This window comes from Triticum urartu, chromosome 1A (genome assembly GCF_056163025.1).
Source record: "Triticum urartu cultivar PI428250 chromosome 1A, HENAU_Tu73, whole genome shotgun sequence".
Taxonomy (NCBI): Eukaryota; Viridiplantae; Streptophyta; class Magnoliopsida; order Poales; family Poaceae; genus Triticum; species Triticum urartu.
The window spans coordinates 255194097-255216712 of NC_141873.1; the positions used below are offsets into that span (position 1 = coordinate 255194097).

Sequence of the window (22616 nt, forward strand, 5' to 3'; positions counted from 1 at the left end):
CATGCTGCTATTAAATATCTTATGGAAAAGAAAGATGCTAAACCTAGACTTGTTAGATGGGTTCTCTTGCTACAAGAATTTGATTTGCATATTATTGATAGAAAGGGAGCTGAGAACCCCGTTGCAGACAACTTGTCTAGGTTAGAGAATGTTCTTGATGACCCACTACCTATTGATGATAGCTTTCCTAATGAACAACTAGCTGTCATAAATGCTTCTCATACTGCTCCATGGTATGCTGATTATGCTAGTTATGTTGTTGCTAAATTTATACCACCTAGTTTCACATACCAGCAAAATAAAAAGTTCTTCTATGACTTAAGACATTACTTTTGGGATGACCCACACCTTTATAAAGAAGGAGTAGATGGTGTTATTAGACGTTGTGTACCTGAGCATGAACATGAACAGATGCTACGAAAGTGTCACTCTGAGGCTTATGGAGGACACCATGCTGGAGATAGAACTACACATAAGGTATTGCAATCCGGTTTTTATTGGCCTACTCTCTTCAAGGATGCCCGTAAGTTTGTCTTGTCTTGTGATGAATGTCAAAGAATTGGTAATTGTTGGAAATATGCCCTAGAGGCAATAATAAAATGGTTATTATTGTATTTCCTTGTTCATGACAATTGTCTATTGTTCATGCTATAATTGTATTAACTGGAAGCCGTAATACATGTGTGAATACATAGACCACAACATATCCCTAGTAAGCCTCTAGTTGACTAGCTCGTTGATCAATAGATGGTTATGGTTTCCTGACCATGGACATTGGATGTCATTGATAACGGGATCACATCATTAGGAGAATGATGTGATGGACAAGACCCAATCCTAAGCATAGCACAAGATCGTGTAGTTCGTTTGCTAAGAGCTTTTCTAATGTCAAGTATCATTTCCTCAGACCATGAGATTATGCAACTCCCGGATACCATAGGAATGCTTTGGGTGCACCAAATGTCACAACGTAACTGGGTGGCTATAAAGGTGCACTACAGGTGTCTCCGAAAGTGTCTGTTGGGTTGGCACAAATCGAGACTGGGATTTGTCACTCCGTATGACGGAGAGGTATCTCTGGGCCCACTCGGTAAAGCATCATCATAATGAGCTCATTGTGACTAAGTAGTTGGTCACAGGATCATGCATTACGAAACGAGTAAAGTGACTTGCTGGTAATGAGATTGAACGAGGTATTGGGATACCGATGATCGAATCTCTGGCAAGTAACGTACCGATTGACAAAGGGAATTGTATACGGGATTGCTTGAATCCTCGACATCGTGGTTCATCCGATGAGATCATCATGGACCATGTGGGAGCCAACATGGGTATCCAGATTCTGCTGTTGGTTATTGGCCGGAGAATTGTCTCGGTCATGTCTGCATGATTCCCGAACCCGTAGGGTCTACACACTTAGGTCTGATGACGCTAGGGTTATAGGGAAAGTTTGTACGTGGTTAACGAATGTTGTTCGGAGTCTCGGATCAGATCCCGGACGTCACGAGGAGTTCCAGAATGGTCCGGAGGTAAAGAATAATATATAGGAAGTGAGGTTTTGACCACAGGAAGTGTTTCGGGCGTCACCGGTAATGTACCGGGACAAGTGGAGGGTTCCGGGGGTCCACCGGGAGGGGCCACAAGCCCCGGAGGCTTGCCTGGGCCAAGAGTGGGAAGGGACCAGCCCCTAAGTGGGCTGGTGCGCCTCCCACCACGGCCCAAGGCGCAACTAGGAGGAGAAAGAGGAAACCCTAGGCGCAGATGGGCCTAAGGCCCACCCTAGGGCGCCCCCCTCTCCCCCTCTTGGCCGCCCCCTCCATCCCATCTAGGAATGCCGCCCCCCTAGGGATGGGAACCCTAGAGGGGGCGCACCCTCCTCCCCTCCTCCTATAAATAGTGGGGTTTTGGAGCTGCCCAGCACACGAGTCTCTCTCCCTCTTGGTGCAGCCCTACCCCTCTCCCTCCTCGTCTCTTGCAGTGCTTGGCGAAGCCCTGCTGGCGTGCCATGCTCCTCTACCATCACCACGCCGTCGTGCTGCTGCTGGACGGAGTCTTCCCCAACCTCTCCCTCTCTCGTTGCTGGATCAAGGCGCGGGAGACATCACCGGGCTGTACGTGTGTTGAACGCGGAGACGCCGTTGTTCGGCGCTTAGATCGGAATCGACCGCGATCTGAATCGCTGCGTGTACGACTCCACCAACCGCGTTCTTGTAACGCTTCCGCTTAGCGATCTTCAAGGGTATGAAGATGCACTCCCTCTCTCTCCTTGCTAGTATCTCCTAGATTGATCTTGGAGACACGTAGGAAATTTTTGATATTGCTACATTCCCCAACAGTGGTATCAGAGCCAGGTTTAGGCGTAGATTCTATGCACGAGTAGAACACAAGTAGTTGTGGGCGATGATTTGTTCACTTTGCTTACCGTTACTAGTCTTATCCTGATCTAGCGGCATTGTGGGATGAAGCGGCTCGGACCGACCTTACACGTACGCTTACGTGAGACTGGTTCCACCGACTGACATGCACTTGATGCATAAGGTGGCTGGCGGGTGTCTGTCTCTCCCACTTTAGTCGGATCGGATTTGATGAAAAGGGTCCTTATGAAGGGTAAATAGCAATTGGCATATCACCGTTGTGGTTTTGCGTAGGTAAGAAATGTTCTTGCTAGAAACCCATAGCAGCCACGTAAAACATGCAACAACAATTAGAGGACATCTAACTTGTTTTTGCAGGGTTTGCTATGTGATGTGATATGGCCAAAAGGATGTGACAAATGATATATGTGATGTATGATATTGATCATGTTCTTGTAATAGGAATCATGACTTGCATGTCAATGAGTATGACAACCGGCAGGAGCCATAGGAGTTGTCTTAATTTATTTATGAACTGCGTGTCAATGAAAACGCCATGCAATTACTTTACTTTATTGCTAACCGTTAGCCATAGTAGTAGAAGTAATAGTTGGCGAGGCAACTTCATGAAGACACGATGATGGAGATCATGATGATGGAGATCATGGTGTCATGCCGGTGACGATGGTGTTCATGCCGCGCCTCAAAGATGGAGATCAAAGGCACAAGATGATATTGGTCATATCATGTCACTTTATGATTTGCATGTGATGTTTGTCATGTTTTTACATCTTATTTGCTTAGAACGACGGTAGCATAAATAAGATGATCCCTCATTAAAATATCAAGAATTGTGTTCCCCCCTAACTGTGCACCATTCTAAGGTCCGTTGTTCCGAAGCACCACGTGATGATCGGGTGTGATAGGTTCTAACGTTCACATACAACGGGTGTAAGCCAGATTTACACACGCAATACACTTAGGTTAAGTTGATGAGCCTAGCATGTACAGACATGGCCTCGGAACACGGAAGACCGAAAGGTCGAACATGAGTCGTATAGTGGATGCGATCAACATGAAGATGTTCATGATGATGACTAGTCCGTCTCACGTGATGATCGGACACGGCCTAGTTGACTCGGATCATGTATCACTTAGATTACTAGAGGGATGTCTATCTAAGTGGGAGTTCATTGAATAATTTGATTAGATGAACTTAATTATCATGAACATAGTCAAAAGGTCTTTGCAAATTATGTCGTAGATCACGCTTTGGTTCTACTGTTTTAGATATGTTCCTAGAGAAAATTTAGTTGAGAGTTGACAGTAGCAATTATGCGGGCTGGGTCCGTAAACTGAGGATTGTCCTCATTGCTGCATAGAAGGATTATGTCCTTAATGCACAGCTCAGTTTGTTGAACCTCAAGCGTCGTCTGTAGATGTTGGGAAACATCTGACATACACGTTTTGATGACTACATGATAGTTCAGTGACTAATACTAACGGTTTAGAATTGTGGCACCAAAGACGTTTTTGAAACGTCGCAGAACATATGAGATGTTCCAAAGACTGAAATTGGGATTTCAGACTAGTGCCATTGTCAAGAGGTATGAGACCTCTGACAAGTTTCTTAAGCCTGCAAACTAAGGGAGAAAAGCTCAATCCTTGAGCATGTGCTCAGATTGTCTGAGTACTACAATCACTTGAATCGAGTGGGAGTTAATCTTCCAGATGAGATAGTGATGGTTCTCCATAATCACTGCGACCAAACTATTGGAGCTTCGTGACATATCAGGGATAGACATGATGATCCTTGAGAAACTCGTGATGTTTGACACAGCAAAAGTAGAAATCAAGTAGGAGCATCAATTGTTGATGGTTAAACCACTAGTTTTAAGAAGGGCAAGGGAAAGAAGGGATACTTCATGAAACGGCAAATCAGTTGCTGCTCTAGTGAAGAAACCCAAGGTTGAACCCAAACCCGAGACCAAGTGCTTCTGTAATGAGGGGAGCGGTCACTGAAGCAGAACTACCCAAGATACTTGGTAGATGAGAAGGCTGGCAAGGTCGACAGAAGTATTTTGAATATACGTTATATTATTGTGTACTTTACTAGTACTCCTAGTAGCACTAGGGTAATAAATACCGGTTCGGTTGCTAAGTGTTAGTAACTCGAAATAAAAGGCTGCGGAGACTAGCTAAAGGTGAGATGACGATATGTGTTGGAAGTGTTTCCAAGGTTGATGTGATCAAACATCGCATGCTCCCTCTACCAACGGGATTGGTGTTAAACCGAAATAATTCTTATTTGGTGTTTGCGTTGAGCATAGACATGATTGGATTATGTTTATCGCCATAAGATTATTCATTTAAGGAGAATAATGGTTACTCTGTTTATTGAATAATACCTTCAATGGTCTTGCACCTAAAATGAATGGTTTATTGAATCTCGATCATAGTGATACACATGTTCATGCCAAAAGATATAAGATAGTAATGATAGTACCACATACTTGTGGCACTGCCATTTGAGTCATGTTGGTATAAAACGCACGAAGAAGCTCCATGTTGATGGATCTTTGGACTCACTCATTTTTGAAAAGATTGAGACATGCGAACCATGTCTATTAGTAGATAAGCATGAAGAAACTCCATACAGATGGATCGTTTGGACTCACTTGTTTTTGAATCACTTGAGACATGCAAATCATACCACATGGGAAGATGACTGAAAGACCTCGTTTTCAGTAAGATGGAACAATAAAGCAACTTGTTGGAAGTAATACATTTTTGATGTGTGCAGTCCAATGAGTGCTGAGGTACGCAGTGGATATCGTTATGTTCTTACTTCACAGATAATTTGAGTAGATGCTGAGTATATTTACTTAATGAAACACAAGTCTGAATTATTGAAAGGTTCAAGTAATTTCAGTGTGAAGTTGAAGATCGTCGTGACAAGTGGATAAAATGTCCATGATATGATCATAGAGATGAATATCTAAGTTACGAGTTTGGCACACAATTAAGACATTGTGGAAATTGTTTCACAACTAATACCGCCTGGAACACCATAGTGTGATGGTGTGTCCGAACATCATAATTGCACCCTATTGGATATGGTGCATACCATGATGTCTCTTATCGTATTACCACTATCTTTTATGGGTTAGGCATTAGAGACAACCGCATTCACTTTAAATAGGGCACCACGCAATTCCATTGAGACGACACCGTATGAACTATGGTTTAGAGAAACCTAAGTTGTCGTTTCTTAAAAGTTTGGGGCTGTGACGCTTATGTAAAAAAGTTTCAGGCTGATAAGCTCGAACCCAAAGCGGATAAATGCATTTTCATAGAATACCCAAAATAGTTGGGTATACCTCCTATTTCAGATCCGTAAGCAAAAGTGATTGTTTCTAGAAACGGGTCCTTCCTCGAGGAAAAGTTTCTCTCGAAAGAATTGAGTGGGAGGATGGTGGAGACTTGATGAGGTTATTGAACCGTCACTTCAACTAGTGTGTAGCAGGGCACAGGAAGTTGTTCCTGTGGCACCTACACCAATTGAAGTGGAAGCTTATGATAGTGATCATGAAACTTCGGATCAAGTCACTACCAAACCTCGTAGGTCGACAAGGATGCGTACTACTTCAGAGTGGTACGTAATCCTGTCTTGGAAGTCATGTTGCTAGACAACAATGAACCTACGAGCTATGGAGAAGCGATGGTGGCCCCAGATTCCGACGAATGGCTCGAGGCCATAAAATCCGAGAGAGGATCCATGTATAAAACAAAGTATAGACTTTTGAAGAACTACTTGATGGTCGTAAGGCTGTTGGGTGCAGATGGATTTTAAAAGGAAGACGGACAATGATGGTAAGTGTCACCATTAAGAAAGCTCGACTTGTCGTTAAGATGTTTCCTGACAAGTTCAAGGAGTTGACTACGATGAGACTTTATCACTCGTAGAGATGCTAAGAGTCTGTCGGAATTATGTTAGCAGTTACTGCGTTATTTATGAAATCTTGCAGATAGGATGTCAAAAACATTGTTTCCTCGACGATTTTCTTGAGGAAAGGTTGTATGTGATACAACTAGAAGGTTTTGTCAATCCTGAAAGATGCTAACAAGTATGCAAAGCTCCAGCAATCCTTCTAAGGACTGGAGTAAGCATCTCGGAGTTGGAATGTACGCTTTGATGAGATGATCAAAGATTTTGGGTTTATACAAATTTTATGAGAAACTTATATTTCCAAAGAAGTGAGTGGGAGCACTATAGAATTTTTTATGAGTATATGTTGTTAACATATTGTTGATCAGAAATGATGTAGAATTTCTGGAAAGCATACATGGTTATTTGAAAAGTGTTTTTCAATGGAAAACCTGGATTAAGCTACTTGAATATTGAGCATCAAGATCTATAAGGATAGATAAAAACGCTCAATAGTACTTTCAAATGAATACATACCGTGACAAGATTTTGAAGGAGTTGAAAATAGATCGGCAAAGAAGGAGTTCTTGGCTATGTTATAAGGTGTGAGTATTGAGTAAGACTCAAGACCCGACCACGGCAGCAGAGAGAGAAAGGACGAAGGTCGTCCCCTATGCTTTAGACGTAGGCTCTACAGTATGCTATGATGTGTACCGCACCCGAAGTGTGCCTTGCCATGAGTCAGTCAAGGGGTACAAGAGTGATCCAGGAATGGATCACATGACAGCGGTCGAACTTATCCTTAGTAACTAGTGGACTAAGGAATTTTCTCAATTATGGAGGTGGTAAAAGAGTTCGTCGTAAAGGGTTATGTCGATGCAAACTTTGACACTAATCCGGATGACTCTGAGTGGTAAACCGGATTCGTATAGTAGAGCAGTTGTTTGGAATAGCTCCAAGTAGCGCGTGGTAGCTGCATCTACAAGATGACATAGAGATTTGTAAAGCACACACGGATCTGAAAGGTTCAGACCCATTGACTAATAAACCTCTCTCACAAGCGAGATATGAACAAACCCCATGGGTGTTGGATTCATAGTGATGTGACCTAGATCATTGACTCTAGTGCAAGTGGGAGACTGTTCGAAATATGCCATAGAGGCAATAATAAAATGGTTATTATTGTATTTCCTTGTTCATGATAATTGTCTATTGTTCATGCTATAATTGTATTAACTGGAAGCCATAATACATGTGTGAATACATAGACCACAACATGTCCCTAGTAAGCCTCTAGTTGACTAGCTCGTTGATCAATAGATGGTTATGGTTTCCTGACCGTGGACATTGGATGTCATTGATAATGGGATCACATCATTAGGAGAATGATGTGATGGACAAGACCCAATCCTAAGCATAGCACAAGATCATGTAGTTCGTTTGCTAAGAGCTTTTCTAATGTCAAGTATCATTTCCTTAGACCATGAGATTGTGCAACTCCCGAATACCGTAGGAATGCTTTGGGTGCACCAAACATCACAACGTAATTGGGTGGCTATAAAGGTGCACTACAGGTATCCCCGAAAGTGTCTGTTGGGTTGGCACGAATCGAGAGTGGGATTTGTCACTCCATATGACGGAGAGGTATCTCTGGGCCCACTCGGTAATGCATCATCATAATGAGCTCATTGTGACTAAGTAATTGGTCACGGGATCATGCATTACGGAACGAGTAAAGTGACTTGCTGGTAACGAGATTGAATGAGGTATTGGGATACCGACGATCGAATCTCGGGCAAGTAACGTACTGATTAACAAAGGGAATTGTATACGGGATTGCTTGAATCCTTGACATCGTGGTTCATCCGATGAGATCATCATGGAACATGTGGGAGCCAACATGGGTATCCAGATTCCGCTATTGGTTATTGGCCGGAGAGTTGTCTCGGTCATGTCTGCATGATTCCCGAACCCGTAGGGTCTACACACTTAAGGTCCGATGACGCTAGGGTTATAGGGAAAGTATGTACGTGGTTACCGAATGTTGTTCGGAGTCCCGGATGAGATCCCGGATGTCACGAGGAGATTCGGAATGGTCCAGAGGTAAAGAATAATATATAGGAAGTGAGGTTTTGACCACCGGAAGTGTTTCGGGCATCACCAGTAATGTACCGGGACCACCGGAGGGTTCCGGGGGTCCACCGGGAGGGGCCACAAGCCCCGGAGGCTTGCATGGGCCAAGAGTGGGAAGGGACCAGCCCCTGAGTGGGTTGGTGTGCCTCCCACCAGGGCCCAAGGCGCAGCTAGGAGGAGAAAGGGGGAAACCCTAGGCGCAGATGGGCCTAAGGCCCACCCTAGGGCGCACCCCCCCTCCCCCTCTTGGCCGCCCCCTCCATCTCATCTAGGGCTGCCCCCCTAGGGGTGGGAACCCTAGAGGGGGCGCACCCTCCTCCCCTCGTCCTGTAAATAGTGGGGTTTTGGGGCTGCCTAACACACGAGTCTCTCTCCCTCTTGGCGCAGCCCTACCCCTCTCCCTCCTCGTCTCTTGCAGTTCTTGGCGAAGCCCTGCTGGCATGCCACGCTCCTCCACCATCACCACGCTGTCGTGCTGCTGCTGGACGGAGTCTTCCCCAACCTCTCCCTCTCTCCTTGCCGGATCAAGGCGCGAGAGACGTCGCCGGGCTATACGTGTGTTGAACGCGGAGGCGCCGTTGTTCGGCGCTTAGATCGGAATCGACCACGATCTGAATCGCTGCATGTATGACTCCACCAACCGCGTTCTTGTAACGCTTCCGCTTAGCGATCTTCAAGGGTATGAAGATGCACTCCCTCTCTCTCGTTGCTAGTATCTCCTAGATTGATCTTGGTGACACGTAGGAAAATTTTGAATTATTGCAATGTTCCCCAACAGTAATATTAGTAGATGTCAAGAAATGCCTATGAATTATTCACTTGTTATTGAACCATTTGATGTTTGGGGCTTTGATTATATGGGACCGTTTCCTTCCTCTAATGGGTATACACATATCTTAGTTGCTGTTGATTACGTTACTAAGTGGGTAGAAGCTATTCCAACTAGTACTGCTGATCATAACACCTCTATTAAGATGCTTTAAGAAGTTATTTTTCTGAGGTTTGGAGTTCCTAGATACTTAATTACTGATGGTGGTTCACATTTTATTCATGGTGCTTTTCGTAAAATGCTTGCTAAGTATGATGTTAATCATTGAATTGCATCTCCATACCACCCATGGTCTAGTGGTCAAGTAGAACTGTGTAATAGAGAGCTTAAATTAATTTTGCAAAAGACTGTTAATAGATCTAGAAAGAATTGGTCCAAGAAACTTGATGATGCATTATGGGCCTATAGAACCGCATACAAAAATCCTATGGGTATGTCTCCATATAAAATGGTTTATGGAAAAGCTTGTCACTTACCTCTCGAACTAGAACATAAGGCATATTGGGCCATTAAAGAGCTCAACTATGACTTCAAACTCGCCGGTGAGAAGAGACTATTTGACATTAGCTCACTTGATGAATGGAGAACCCAGGCCTATGAGAATGCCAAACTGTTTAAAGAAAAAGTTAAAAGATGGCATGACAAAAGGATACAAAAACATGAGTCTAATGTAGGTGATTATGTATTGCTATAAAACTCTCGTTTAAGATTTTTTGCAGGTAAACTCCTTTCTAAATGGGAAGGCCCTTACGTCATTGAGGAGGTCTACCGTTCCGGTGCCATAAAAATCAACAACTTCAAAGGCACGAATCCGAGGGTGGTGAACGGCCAAAGAATCAAACACTATATCTCAGGTAATCCCATAAATGTTGAAACTAATGTTATTGAAACATAACCCCGGAGAAATACATAAGGGACACTTCCCAGAACGTCTCAGACTCCGAAAAGAAATAGGTATATGGTACGGTAAGTAAACCGACTCCAAAACAGTTCTAATAGCAATTTTTCTCTGTTTTGGAATATTTAAGAAAATAGGAAAATAAGAAGTAGTCCGGAAAGGACACGAGGCATCCACGAGGGTGGAGGGTGCGCCCTACCCCCTGGGTGCCCCCTGCCTCATGGGCACCTCGTGTGCTCTCCGGACTCCATTTTCTTGCACGATACTTCTTTTGGTCGGTAAAAATTCATTATATAATCTCCCAAAGGTTTTGACCACCGTGTCACGCAAATATCTTCTATCTTTGTTTTGAGCTGTTTTTCTGACAGATCTAGATCGCCATGGTGTCTTCAAGTGCCCCCAAGGACAGGTTCTTCAAGAAGGCCATCAACCCCTACCTCGCGGAGGTGCTGCAACACCCTCAAACCATTGAGATGCGTGAGGGGTTGCTGCACATCCGCGATATTGAGGGACCAAGGAGGACCGGAAGCGTGGAGACAAGACTCGAAGCAATGGAGCAACAAGTTTTCAAGTGCCAGGAGATGGTGGACACCAACCACATAATGATCACGGAGTTCACCAACACCGCCAAGCTAGATGCCAGAAACATCGGAGAGACCATCTTCAAGCTTCACGAGAAAATTGAGCATCTCCAGGCCCAGATCTATGACCTGCAAAACCAAAACTATGAGTGTGAATATAGATTCAAGAGGATGAGTTTGGCTGCAGATTCGAGGATTCCGGAGACTCGATCATCCTTCTATGATGGTGAGCCTATGCCTTGGAAGATGGACGACAAGCCTACATCATCAACAACTCCATCATCACCACCTCCGAGGAAGGAGATATAAACACATGGGTATGGGCACTCCCCTTGGCAACTGCCAAGCTTGGGGGAGGTGCCCCGGTGTTGTATCACCATCACACTTTTATCATTACCGTTTTTCTTAGTCCGATCCTTTTGGTAATATCTTGATTTAGTAGAATAATGTTTTAGTATGATCTAGTTCTGAGTTTTTGCTTTATGATCATTCTATGTAATCGAGTCTGTGAGCTATATAATAAAGATTAGTGTTGAGTCAAGGGCTTGATTATCTTGCTATGATCTGGAGGGAGTAAAAATAAAAGAGAAAGAATAAAAAGAAATAAAGGGATCATATGGATCTTATGGAGAGTAATGACTTCACATATAAAGAGTATGATGAATAAAAGTTGTTGAGAGTTGACAAACATAGTTTTGGTCATCGTTGCAATTAATAGGAATTAATAAAGAAAGAGAGGTTTTCACATATAATTGTGAGCACTCATTAGAATATGACATGCTAAAGAGTTGATGTTGGACAAGGAAGACAACGTAATGGGTTATGTTTTCTTACATCTGAAATAAATTATATTGTCATGGATCATCCAACATGTTGAGCTTGCCTTTCCCTCTCATGCTAGCCAAATTCTTTGCACCAAGTAGAGATACTACTTGTGCTTCCAAATATCCTTAAACCCAGTTTTGCCATGAGAGTTCACCATATCTACGTATGGATTGAGTAAGATCCCTCAAGTAAGTTGTCATTGTTTCAAGCAATAAAAATTGTTCTCTAAATATGTATGATTTATTAGTGTGGAGAAAATCAGCTTTATGATCTTGTGATGTGGAAGAAATAAAAGCGACGGACTGCATAATAAAGGTCCATATCACAAGTGGCAATATAAAGTGACATTCTTTCGCATTAAGATTTTGTGCAGACAACCATAAAAGCACATGATAACCTCTGCTTCCCTCTGTGAAGGGCCTATCTTTTATTCTTGTCTTATACTTCATACAAGAGTCATGGTGATCTTCACCTTTCCTTTTTTTACATTTTATCCTTTGGCAAGCACAATGTGTTGGAAAGATCCTGATATATATAGCTAATTGGATGTGAGTTTTCATGAACTATTATTGTTGACATTACCTTGAGGTAAAAGGTTGGGAGGCAAAACTATAAGCCCCTATCTTTCTCTGTGTCCGACTAAAACCTCATAACCATAAATATTGCATGAGTGTTAGCAATTGTGAAAGACTAAATGATGGTTGAGTATGTGGACTTACTGAAAAGCTCTTATATTGACTCTTTCCTATGTTATGATAAATAGCAATTGCTTCAATGAATGAGATTATAGTTTGTTGGTTCTCAATGATGTTTCTGATTCATACTTGAAATTGTGAATGAATTGTTACTTTATCATAAGAAATCATATGACAATATATATATATATGTTGCTGTTCTAAGAATGATCATGATGCCTTCTTGTCCGTATTTTATTTTATCGACACCTCTATCTCTAAACATGTGGACTGCTACCTCTTAAGCACTGCGTTGGATTTCCCAGAAGAGGAGAGGATGATGCAGCAAAGTAGCGTAAGTATTTCCCTCAGTTTTTGAGAACCAAGGTATCAATCCAGTAGGAGGCTACGTGCGAGTCCCTTGTACCTACACAAAAACAATAGCTCAACGCAACCAACGCGCTTAGGGGTTGTCAATCCCTTCACGGTCACTTACGAAAGTGAGATCTGATAGAGATGATAAATAACATTTTTGGTATTTTTGGTATAGAGATGCAAAGTAAAAAGTAAAAACAAAGTAAAAGCAAAGCAATAATAAAGTGATGGAGATTGATATGATGAGAAAGAGACCCGGGGGCCATAGGTTTCACTAGTGGCTTCTCTCAAGAGCATAAGTATTCTACGGTGGGTGAACAAATTACTGTTGAGCAATTGACAGAATTGAGCATAGTTATGAGAATATCTAGGTATGATCATGTATATAGGCATCACGTCCGTGACAAGTAGACCGACTCCTGCCTGCATCTACTACTATTACTCCACTCATCGACCGCTATCCAGCATGCATCTAGAGTATTAAGTTAAAAACAGAGTAACGCCTTAAGCAAGATGACATGATGTAGAGGGATAGTTTCATGCAATATGATAAAAACCCCATCTTGTTATCCTCGATGGCAACGATACAATACGTGCCTTGCTGCCCCTTCTGTCACTGGGAAAGGACACCGCAAGATCGAACCCAAAGCTAAGCACTTCTCCCATGGCAAGAAAAACCAATCTAGTAGGCCAAACCAAACTGATAATTCGAAGAGACTTGCAAAGATAACCAATCATACATAAAAGAATTCATAGAAGATTCAAATATTATTCATAGATAGACTTGATCATAAACCCACAATTCATCGTTCTCAACAAACACACCACAAAAAGAAGATTACATCGAATAGATCTCCACAAGAGAGGGGGAGAACATTGTATTGAGATCCAAAAAGAGAGAAGAAGCCATCTAGCTACTAACTATGGACCCGTAGGTCTGAAGTAAACTACTCACACTTCATCAGAGGGGCTTGGATGATGATGTAGAAGCCCTCCGTGATCGATGCCCCCTCCGGCGGAGCTCCGGAATAGGCCCCAAGATGGGATCTCGTGGATACAGAAAGTTGCGGCGGTGGAATTAGGTTTTTGGCTCCGTCCCCGATCGTTTGGGGATACGTGGATATATATGGGAGGAAGAAGTAGGTCGGTGGAGCTTCGAGGGGCCCACGAGGCAGGGGGCGCCCCCTCCACCCTTGTGACCGCCTCGTGGCTTTCTTGACGGAGGGTCCAAGTCTCTTGGATCTTATCTGATGAGAAAATCACGTTTCCGAAGGTTTCATTCCATTTGGACTCCGTTTGATATTCTGTTTCTCTGAAACACTGAAATAGGCAAAAAAAATAGCAATTCTGGGCTGGGCCTCTGGTTAATAGGTTAGTCCCAAAAATAGTATAAAAGTGGATAATAAAGCCCAATAATGTACAAAACAGTAGATAATATAGCATGGAGCAATCAAAAATTATAGATACATTGGAGATGTATCATGGACATATTTTTCGATATCGGCTTTCGCTTGAGGACAAGCGAGGTCTAAGCTTGGGGGAGTTGATACGTCCATTTTGCATCATGCTTTTATATTAATATTTATTGCATTATGGGCTGTTATTTCACGTTATGTCACAATACTTATGCCTATTCTCTCTTTTTTACAAGGTTTACATGAAGAGGGAGAATGCCGGCAGATGGAATTCTGGGTTGGAAAAGGAGCAAATATTAGAGACCTATTCTGCACAACTCCAAAAGTCCTGAAACTTCACGGGAGCACCTTTCAGAATATATAAAAAATATTGGGCGAAGGAAGCACCAGAGGGGGGCCACCCACCATCCACGAGAGTGGGGGGCGCGCCCTACCCCCAGGGCGCGCCCCCTACCTCGTGGGCCCTCTGGCAGCCCTCTGATGCCCATCTTCTGCTATATGAGGTCTTTCGTCCGGGAAAAAAATCATAAGCAAGCTTATGGGACGAAACTCCGCCGCCACAAGGCGGAACCTTGGCGAAACCAATCTAGGGCTCCGGCGGAGCTGTTCAGCTGGGGAAACTTCCCTCCGGGAGGGGGAAATGACCACCATCGTCATCATCATCGATCTTCTCATCGGGAGGGGGTCAATCTACATCAACATATTCACCAACACCATCTCATCTCAAACCCTAGTTCATCTATGTATCCAATCTTTGTCTCAAAACCTCAGATTGGTACCTGTGGGTTGCTAGTAGTGTTGATTACTCCTTGTAGTTGATGCTAGTTGGTTTACTTGGTGGAAGATCATATGTTCAGATCCTTTATGCATATTAATACCCCTTTGATTATGAACATGAATATGATTTGCGAGTAGTTATGTTTGTTCCTGAGGACATGGGAGAAGTCTTGCTATAAGTAGTCATGTGAATTTGGTATTCGTTCGATATTTTGATGAGATGTATGTTGTCTTTCCTCTAGTGGTGTCATGTGAACGTCGACTACATGACACTTCACCATTGTTTGGGCCTAGAGGAAGGCATTGGGAAGTAATAAGTAGATGATGGGTTGCTAGAGTGACAGAAGCTTAAACCCGAGTTTATGAGTTCCTTCGTAAGGGGCTGATTTGGATCCATATGTTTCATGCTATGGTTAGGTTTATGATATAGGGTGGAACCCTATGTGGAGATCTTTCACGAATTGGAGGGGGAATCCCCAAGAACAAGATGAACACAAGAGGGAAAACACTCAATTTACTAGATCCAATCACACATATGCTAGATCCAATCACACAAAGAGAGATACAATGATTCAAAGACAATAAAGGAAAGATACAAGGTGCTATCTCATCCCAATCATATGACGAATGAGGTCTTGGTGATCCTATGATGGGGATCTATCCACTAGGGATCTTCTCCCTTAGGAGGTCTTGAGGTTGGTCACTCCAAGAGGAGGTCTTGATCTCCTAGTGGAGTGGATCCATGGAGAATAGCTCTCATATGTCTATCATAGCCTTTGCTAACCCTAACAAACGGTCTAGGTACGGAATATATAGGTGGCTGGAGGTGAGGGATGAGGTGGATGAAGAGGAGGCCCAAACAGCAATCACAGCCGTCCATCCTGTAGGGCCCGTGCGCACGAGGTAAGTTGGGCCCGTGCGCACGGGGGTCCCGTGGGCATGGTACAGGCCCGTGCGCATGGGGTGCTCCAGCGCCAGCTCTGTGTGTAGCCCGTGCGCACGGGGTCTTCGAGGCCCGTGGGCACGGGGTCGCCTGGGAGGTGCAGAGTTGGTCTTGTTGCACTCCTTCTTCCTCCTTGTGGCCTTGGGGTCCTTCTCCTTGGTCTCCAGGATGCTCCCCAACTGCTTGGTGGCGGTCGCCCTCGTACCTAGTGATGCACAATGATCCAAGGTGAGGTAGCGACCAAGTCCAATAGATATTCATGTAAATCTTGAAGAGGAGAGGGTTCACCTTAAGTCCGGTAGGTCCACTTGGAGCTTGACGTGCTATGAAGGTGTACATGGAGATGAACGTAGGATGCTCCGCATCATCCCCCCCCCCTTGGGAGAGATCCGACCTCGGATCATGATCCTCATCACCATGGAAATGGTTGTCGTCGACAGACTTGAAGTTGGACGGAGTTGAAGACATGGCGCAATCCAAGTACTCCAAGGTGTCTCCGTAGTGGTAGACATGCAAAAAGAGCAAATACAAGCGACACTCGGAAATACAATGGTTAGCGCACACAAAGTGTCCATCAAATAAGCATAAGTCCGTGCGGCAAGATTGTTCGTGACAAAGCGCATGAAGCTTATCAAGATGATGTAAAATGACATGTAAAGCATTCATGGGAGGAAAAGCATTCATTGTGCACACAAATGTATTGTGAATATGATCAATGCAACCACGGTGCAAAATGATGTCATAGTGAGACGGTTTATCAATAGCATGAATATGGTAATGGATGCTCAATGTGATATGATCATGCAATTGATGGTAGGCAATAAGATCATGATGTATGAATATGCCATCAAGGTATATCACAACAAATTTGCTAATGAAATGCACAAGCTCATATATCATGGATGACATGGGAATACAAGATGCAACAAGGCAATCATGATGTGAGTCAATCCATGCATAAGATGCAAATTTGTTATGGGTGGTGTTGTACCATAGCTCAATGTTGTGGTAGAAGTGGTGGTCCGATGGTGAGTCCACTAAGTCCGAGCGCTCCTCAACTTGAAGGTTCATGGGTTCCATCTCCAATGTCGGTCCTCCATCCAATAGATGTAACATGTAGACAAGAAGAAGGAAACAACAATGAAAGAGTGACCCATCCAATATGCATATTTGAGGATGGCTCAAAGGGAAGGAGTTCACCTTTAGGAGATTCTCGCAAATGTTGGTGTGGCACATCATGTATGCCTTCACATGACCAAATTGTCTCATGATGGTATGGCCTTGTGAATCCTTCAACATGAAAGAACATAACAAACACTCAGAAAAACAAATGAGGTTAACGGAGATGCAAAACCTATCATTCGTGTGGTAAAATACCCAACAAGTGGATGCATCATGCTCATCATAAGAAAGTACAAGGGAGCATTTCATAGTATGGAGGCATATGATGATGCGAGGACAACCAAATTGTGACGCCCCCGGTTTAATCGTACACTAATCATACACGCAAACATGTACGATCAAGATCAGGGACTCACGGGAAGATATCACAACACAACTCTACAAATAAAATAAGTCATACAAGCATCATATTACAAGCCAGGGGCCTCGAGGGCTCGAATATAAGAGCTCGATCATAGACGAGTCAGCGGAAGCAACAATATCTGAGTACAGACATAAGTTAAACAAGTTTGCCTTAAGAAGGCTAGCACAAACTGGGATACAGATCGAAAGAGGCGCAGGCCTCCTGCCCGGGATCCTCCTAACTACTCTTGGTCGTCGTCAGTGGCAGCACGTAGTAGTAGACACCTCCGGTGTAGTAGGAGTCGTCATCGACGGTGGCGTCTGGCTCCTGGACTCCAGCATCTGGTTGCGACAACCAGAAAGAAAGGAATGGGGAAAAAAGGGGAGAAAGCAACCGTGAGTACTCATCCAAAGTACTCGCAAGCAAGGAGCTACACTACATATGCATGGGTATCAAATGGAAAAGGGGCTAATATATGTGGACTGAACTGCAGAATGCCAGAATAAGAGGGGGATAACTAATCCTGTCGAAGACTACGCTTCTGGCAGCCTCCTTCTTGCAGCATGTAGAAGAGAGTAGACTGAAGTCCTCCAAGTAGCATCGTGTAGCATAATCCTAACCGATGATCCTCCCCTCGTCGCCCTGTGAGAGAGCGACCACCGGTTGTATCTGGCACTTGGAAGGGTGTGTTTTATTAAGTATCCGGTTCTAGTTGTCATAAGGTCAAGGTACAACTCCAAGTCGTCCTGTTACCGAAGATCACGGCTATTCGAATAGATTAACTTCCCTGCAGGGGTGCACCACATAACCCAACACGCTCGATCCCATTTGGCCGGACACACTTTTCTGGGTCATGCCCGGCCTCGAAAGATCAACACGTCGCAGCCCCACCTAGACCAACAGAGAGGTCAGCACGCCGGTCTAAACCTAAGCACCCAGGGGTCTGGGCCCATCGCCCTTAGCACACCTGCACGTTGCGTGGGCGGCCGGAAGCAGACCTAGCCTAGTAGGCGTTCCAGTCCAATCCAGCGCGCGCCGCTCCGTTGCTGACGTCACGAAGGCTTCGGCTGATACCACGACGTCGAGTGCCCATAACTGTCCCCGCGTAGATGGTTAGTGCGTATAGGCCAGTAGCCAGACTCAGATCAAATACCAAGATCTCGTTAAACGTGTTAAGTATCTGCGAACGCCGACCAGGGCCAGGCCCACCTCTCTCCTATGTGGTCTCAACCTGCCCTGTCGCTCCGCCACAAAGTAACAGTCGGGGGCCGTCGGGAACCCAGGCCCACCTGTACCGGGATGGAGCCACCTGCCCCTTCAGCCCCCATCTCCGAACAGTATCATAAGTAATGTAACTGTGTAAAGTATTTAGTATATGCCCGTGATCACCTCCCGAAGTGATCACGGCCCAGTAGTATAGCATGGCAGACGGACAAGAGTGTAGGGCCACTGATGGAACACTAGCATCCTATACTAAGCAGTAGGATAGCAGGTAATGGTAACAACAGTAGTAGCAAGGACAGGCTATGCATCAGGATAGGAATAACGAAAAGCAGTAACATGCTACACTACTCTAATGCAAGCAGTATAGAGAAGAGTAGGAGATATCTGGTGATCAAAGGGGGGGCTTGCCTGGTTGCTCAGACAAGAAGGAGGGGTCGTCGGTGACGTAGTCGACCACAGGGGCATCATCATCGCCACGGGGTCTACCGGAAAGAATTAACGGAGGGGGAACGCAATAAATAACAGAGCAATCAAAGTATAACATGGCAATGCGCGGTGCTAGAGATGACCTAACGCGGTATGAGGTGATACTGGTGAAGGGGGGAAACATCCGGGAAAGTATCCCCGGTGTTTCGCGTTTTCGGGCAGAGGAGCCGGAGGGGGAAAGTTGCGAGTTTGGTATGTTAGGGGTGTGTGGCGGACGAACGGGCTGCGTATTCGGATTCGTCTCGTCGTTCTGAGCAACTTTCATGTACAAAGTTTTTCGATCCGAGCTACGGTTTATTTTAAAATGATTTTCTAAAGTTTTATTAAATGGTTTTATGTATTTATCAATATTTCGAAAAGAAAACAGAATATATTTTTGTGACCTAGTGCTATCCTAGCCTGTGTGTATGACAATGGGATCAGTGGGGTTTGGTTGACCCAGTCAAAGGCTGACTGGTCAACATATGAACAGTGTAACTGGGTGCCGCGTGTCATTGCCTTTAGTTTAATAAAATGATAATTAACATGGGTGATCCTACATGTCATCTCTTAGGCTAAATTAGCACTATATTAGTACTAATTGATCCTAGACCTAAATCTAAACAAGGGCCGGCGTGATGGCACAGCCATGCACACACACAACACAAACACACACGCTGCATACTCGGCCATGGCCTTGGCCATGGCCAACCGCAAGCAGCAGCATCGCAGCGTTGAGCAGCAGCTAATAAGCAGTACGCATCCGCAGTAGCAGAACGCAGTACAGCAACGAGCGGCACACGCAACAGCTGCCGCGGCCACAAGACTAGCAGGCAGAGCAACGCAGCAGCAACGAACGCACGGGGCGGGAGTAGGCAGCAACAGCGCAACGACAGCAGGAGGCGAGCGGGGGCTCGGCCACGCGCGTGCGTCGGCACGGCCAGGGTGCGGCGGGCGCGAGCGGGGGCACGCGCAGGCGGCCAAGGGTGTGGCGGACGTGGCCAGGGGCGCGCGGGAGCGCGGACAGCGACGCGGTGAGCTGAACCTCCGACGGCATCGGGCACGGCGGTGACGGCGGCCTACGGCGGTGGTTCGATGGGGAAAACAGGGGAAACCAGAGGAGGGCCTCACAGCGGAGCTCGAGGGCGCGTCGGGGAAGCCGGTGGATCTCGGGAGGCGGCGAATCGAGGCGTGGCGGCTGTGGCGAGGAAGACGGTGACCGAGCCGTCGTCTTGGGGCTCCCTGGCGCGAACTAAGTAGCCGGAGAGGACGGGCGCGACGTGATGGAGCTCCTGGATAGGGCCTCGAGCAACGGGGACAGCGGTGGCCGCGCTCATGGAGGTAGCACGGCGATTGCTGCGCTCGGGCAAGTGCGGGGAAGAAGAAAAATGACGCGGACGGAAGGGGGAGTGAAGCTAGGGTTCGAGGGAGGGGGCGCTGGCGTCTTGTAGGAGTCCAGGGGGTAGCCGGATGGCCGGCGCGTGGCCAGGCGCGGCCATGGCGCCGCCGGATGCCTGCCACGGCGTCCCTGTGAACAGAGAAACAAGATGAGGCGGGAAGTTGGGCTGGGCCGGCTGTAGTGCTAGATGGGCCAACACTCCCACTAGATTAGGTCCTGGCTTTTTTCATTCTTTTTTGAAACCTGTTTGTATTTATTAGCTCATGTTTTTGTTTAGATTCTGCTATTAAATGAATCTTTTTGACCATGTAAATTTGCACATAATTCAAGCACTATATTTTGTGGCTGTAAAAAATAATGTTTGGGGGCAATTGGAGTTAATTTAAATTATGATTGTATTCAAAATGGCTAAAAAGGTGTTGTTGGTCACTGTTTAAAATCCATCGGCATTTCAAACATCTCCAAAAATGTTTGTCTAATGTACGAAAATTATGTAGTGAATATTTCCAACCTCAAGAACATTTTTAATTTATGGTTTTATAAAATTATAATTTGACTTGGCATTAGAATTTGGATTTGAGTTTGGTTTGAAGCAAAGTGAGGTTTATCAAAATAATTATGATGTCATAGCATCATTAGGCACGAGATTACTATAGCATGACACCGGGGGCATTACAAATCTCCTCCACTACAAGAAATCTCGTCCCGAGATTTTAGGAGGTGGGGTAAGGGGAAATTTTGGTTACGGGCTTCTAGCAGATCTTCTCGGCCTTGGTTGCTCTTCTCGAAGAGGTCGATCCATTATGTTGATATCTTCATTTCTCTGCTTCAGGCCATCATGATGAAGTCAGTGTCCTCTTTCTACGGGACTCCATCATACTTACGAAAGAATAAAGGGTGGACATTCCGGGAGAACTGACCTCTACAAGGTCGACTATCTGGTCGATAACATCAAGGAAGGTGGCGGATGTAACTCTTGAATTGAAACTTACGAAAATATCGAGAGCAAAGTAAGAAAGTATCATGAGAAGTTTTCAGCGGGTAGGCAATCGTTCGATGCCTAATCAGTAGGTGAAAGGGTTTCAGGGCAGCGAGAATAGGTATTGCGCCTCATACCAGAATAGATCACTAGACATGTGGTCCGTGAATTACATACGAAGTCAAGCGCGAGGAACAACCTTGGGAACAGGTGGTGTACAGGAGAGTCAGGTTTCGATCCTGTGGAACTGTGGGTTATGGGCCCACCATGTGGGATAAAAGTAGGAGTGGTGACATCTTGCATGGTCACGATAGCAAGGCATGTCAGAGGCTAGCCTGTCAGTTATGTCGGCAACAACATCGATACCAAGGGCGAGGGACGAAGAGAACCATTTTCCTACTCGTTGAACGAGGCGGACCAAGAGGCAAAGTTCTCGTCCATCGGTGGTTACCGCGCTGCTATCAACAATGGTAACAGGGTCTTACTGACAGAGTTGTACAACGAGGTGCTTACTAAGCAGGGAATTATCACTGCTCAGTTAAGTCAGATTACAAGAAAGCTTAACAAGAAAATGGAAAGGAAAATGCGATTATCAGGTTTAAACAGAAGAATGGAAAGGAAAATGTGTTTTAAACACCTAATTCAGGGATATATCCTTCCCAAGGACAAGCAGAGCATGATATCCGTGGCAGGATATCATGTAGAAAACCCCTTAGGTAAGGGGAGAGAAATTTCATGACATTACCCATACAATGGTGTTTGGATAATTGAGCAAGAAACATTTAGCATTGGCTTCAAATGTTCTTGTTGAAAATCGGAGTACCACAGACAGGCTTCGAGATAGCATTGACATGGTCATCAGGTAAGGATCAGGCTATGGATACACAAAGGATCCATCAGGAACAACTTATAGAATAAGTCTTACCATTTTCTCATGGAAGAAAGGATAACCTTACTAAAATGGAAACTATAACCACAAGTCCTCCGGCCAGGTGTGATGGGCATGACATCACCTTACCAATATATAAGGACCAGTGTTATAACTCTTAGAGATATGTCCCAACCATCATATCTGACCGGGATTCATATCTGATTGGTGTTAGGATATCTCAGACTCGGGGTGCCTGAGAAGAAGAGGTGCAACACAATTGACGAGATGACATTATATGACTCTTGGGAAATGAACTATGAAAGCGAGTCCCGATCAAGGGTTCATCATTAAGCCAAGGGGAGGATGAGGAAGTGGCTGATGGACTCAGCAATAATTCAACGAGGTATCCAAAAGGATGCAT

The 22616-nt window shown here is 44.9% G+C and overlaps 1 protein-coding gene across 1 annotated transcript; it reads right to left on the reverse strand.

The window, feature by feature from the left end:
- Window positions 1-17277: 17277 nt before the first annotated feature.
- On the reverse strand, window positions 17278-20619 carry LOC147990752 (uncharacterized). The gene is made up of 3 exons (XM_087518083.1): window positions 20078-20619; window positions 18890-18963; window positions 17278-17598 (listed from the first exon to the last, which is right to left on the reverse strand). Exons 1-3 carry the CDS (start codon window positions 20281-20283, stop codon window positions 17495-17497), a joined length of 384 nt encoding a protein of 127 aa, XP_087374209.1. The 5' UTR covers window positions 20284-20619; the 3' UTR covers window positions 17278-17494.
- Window positions 20620-22616: the final 1997 nt, after the last annotated feature.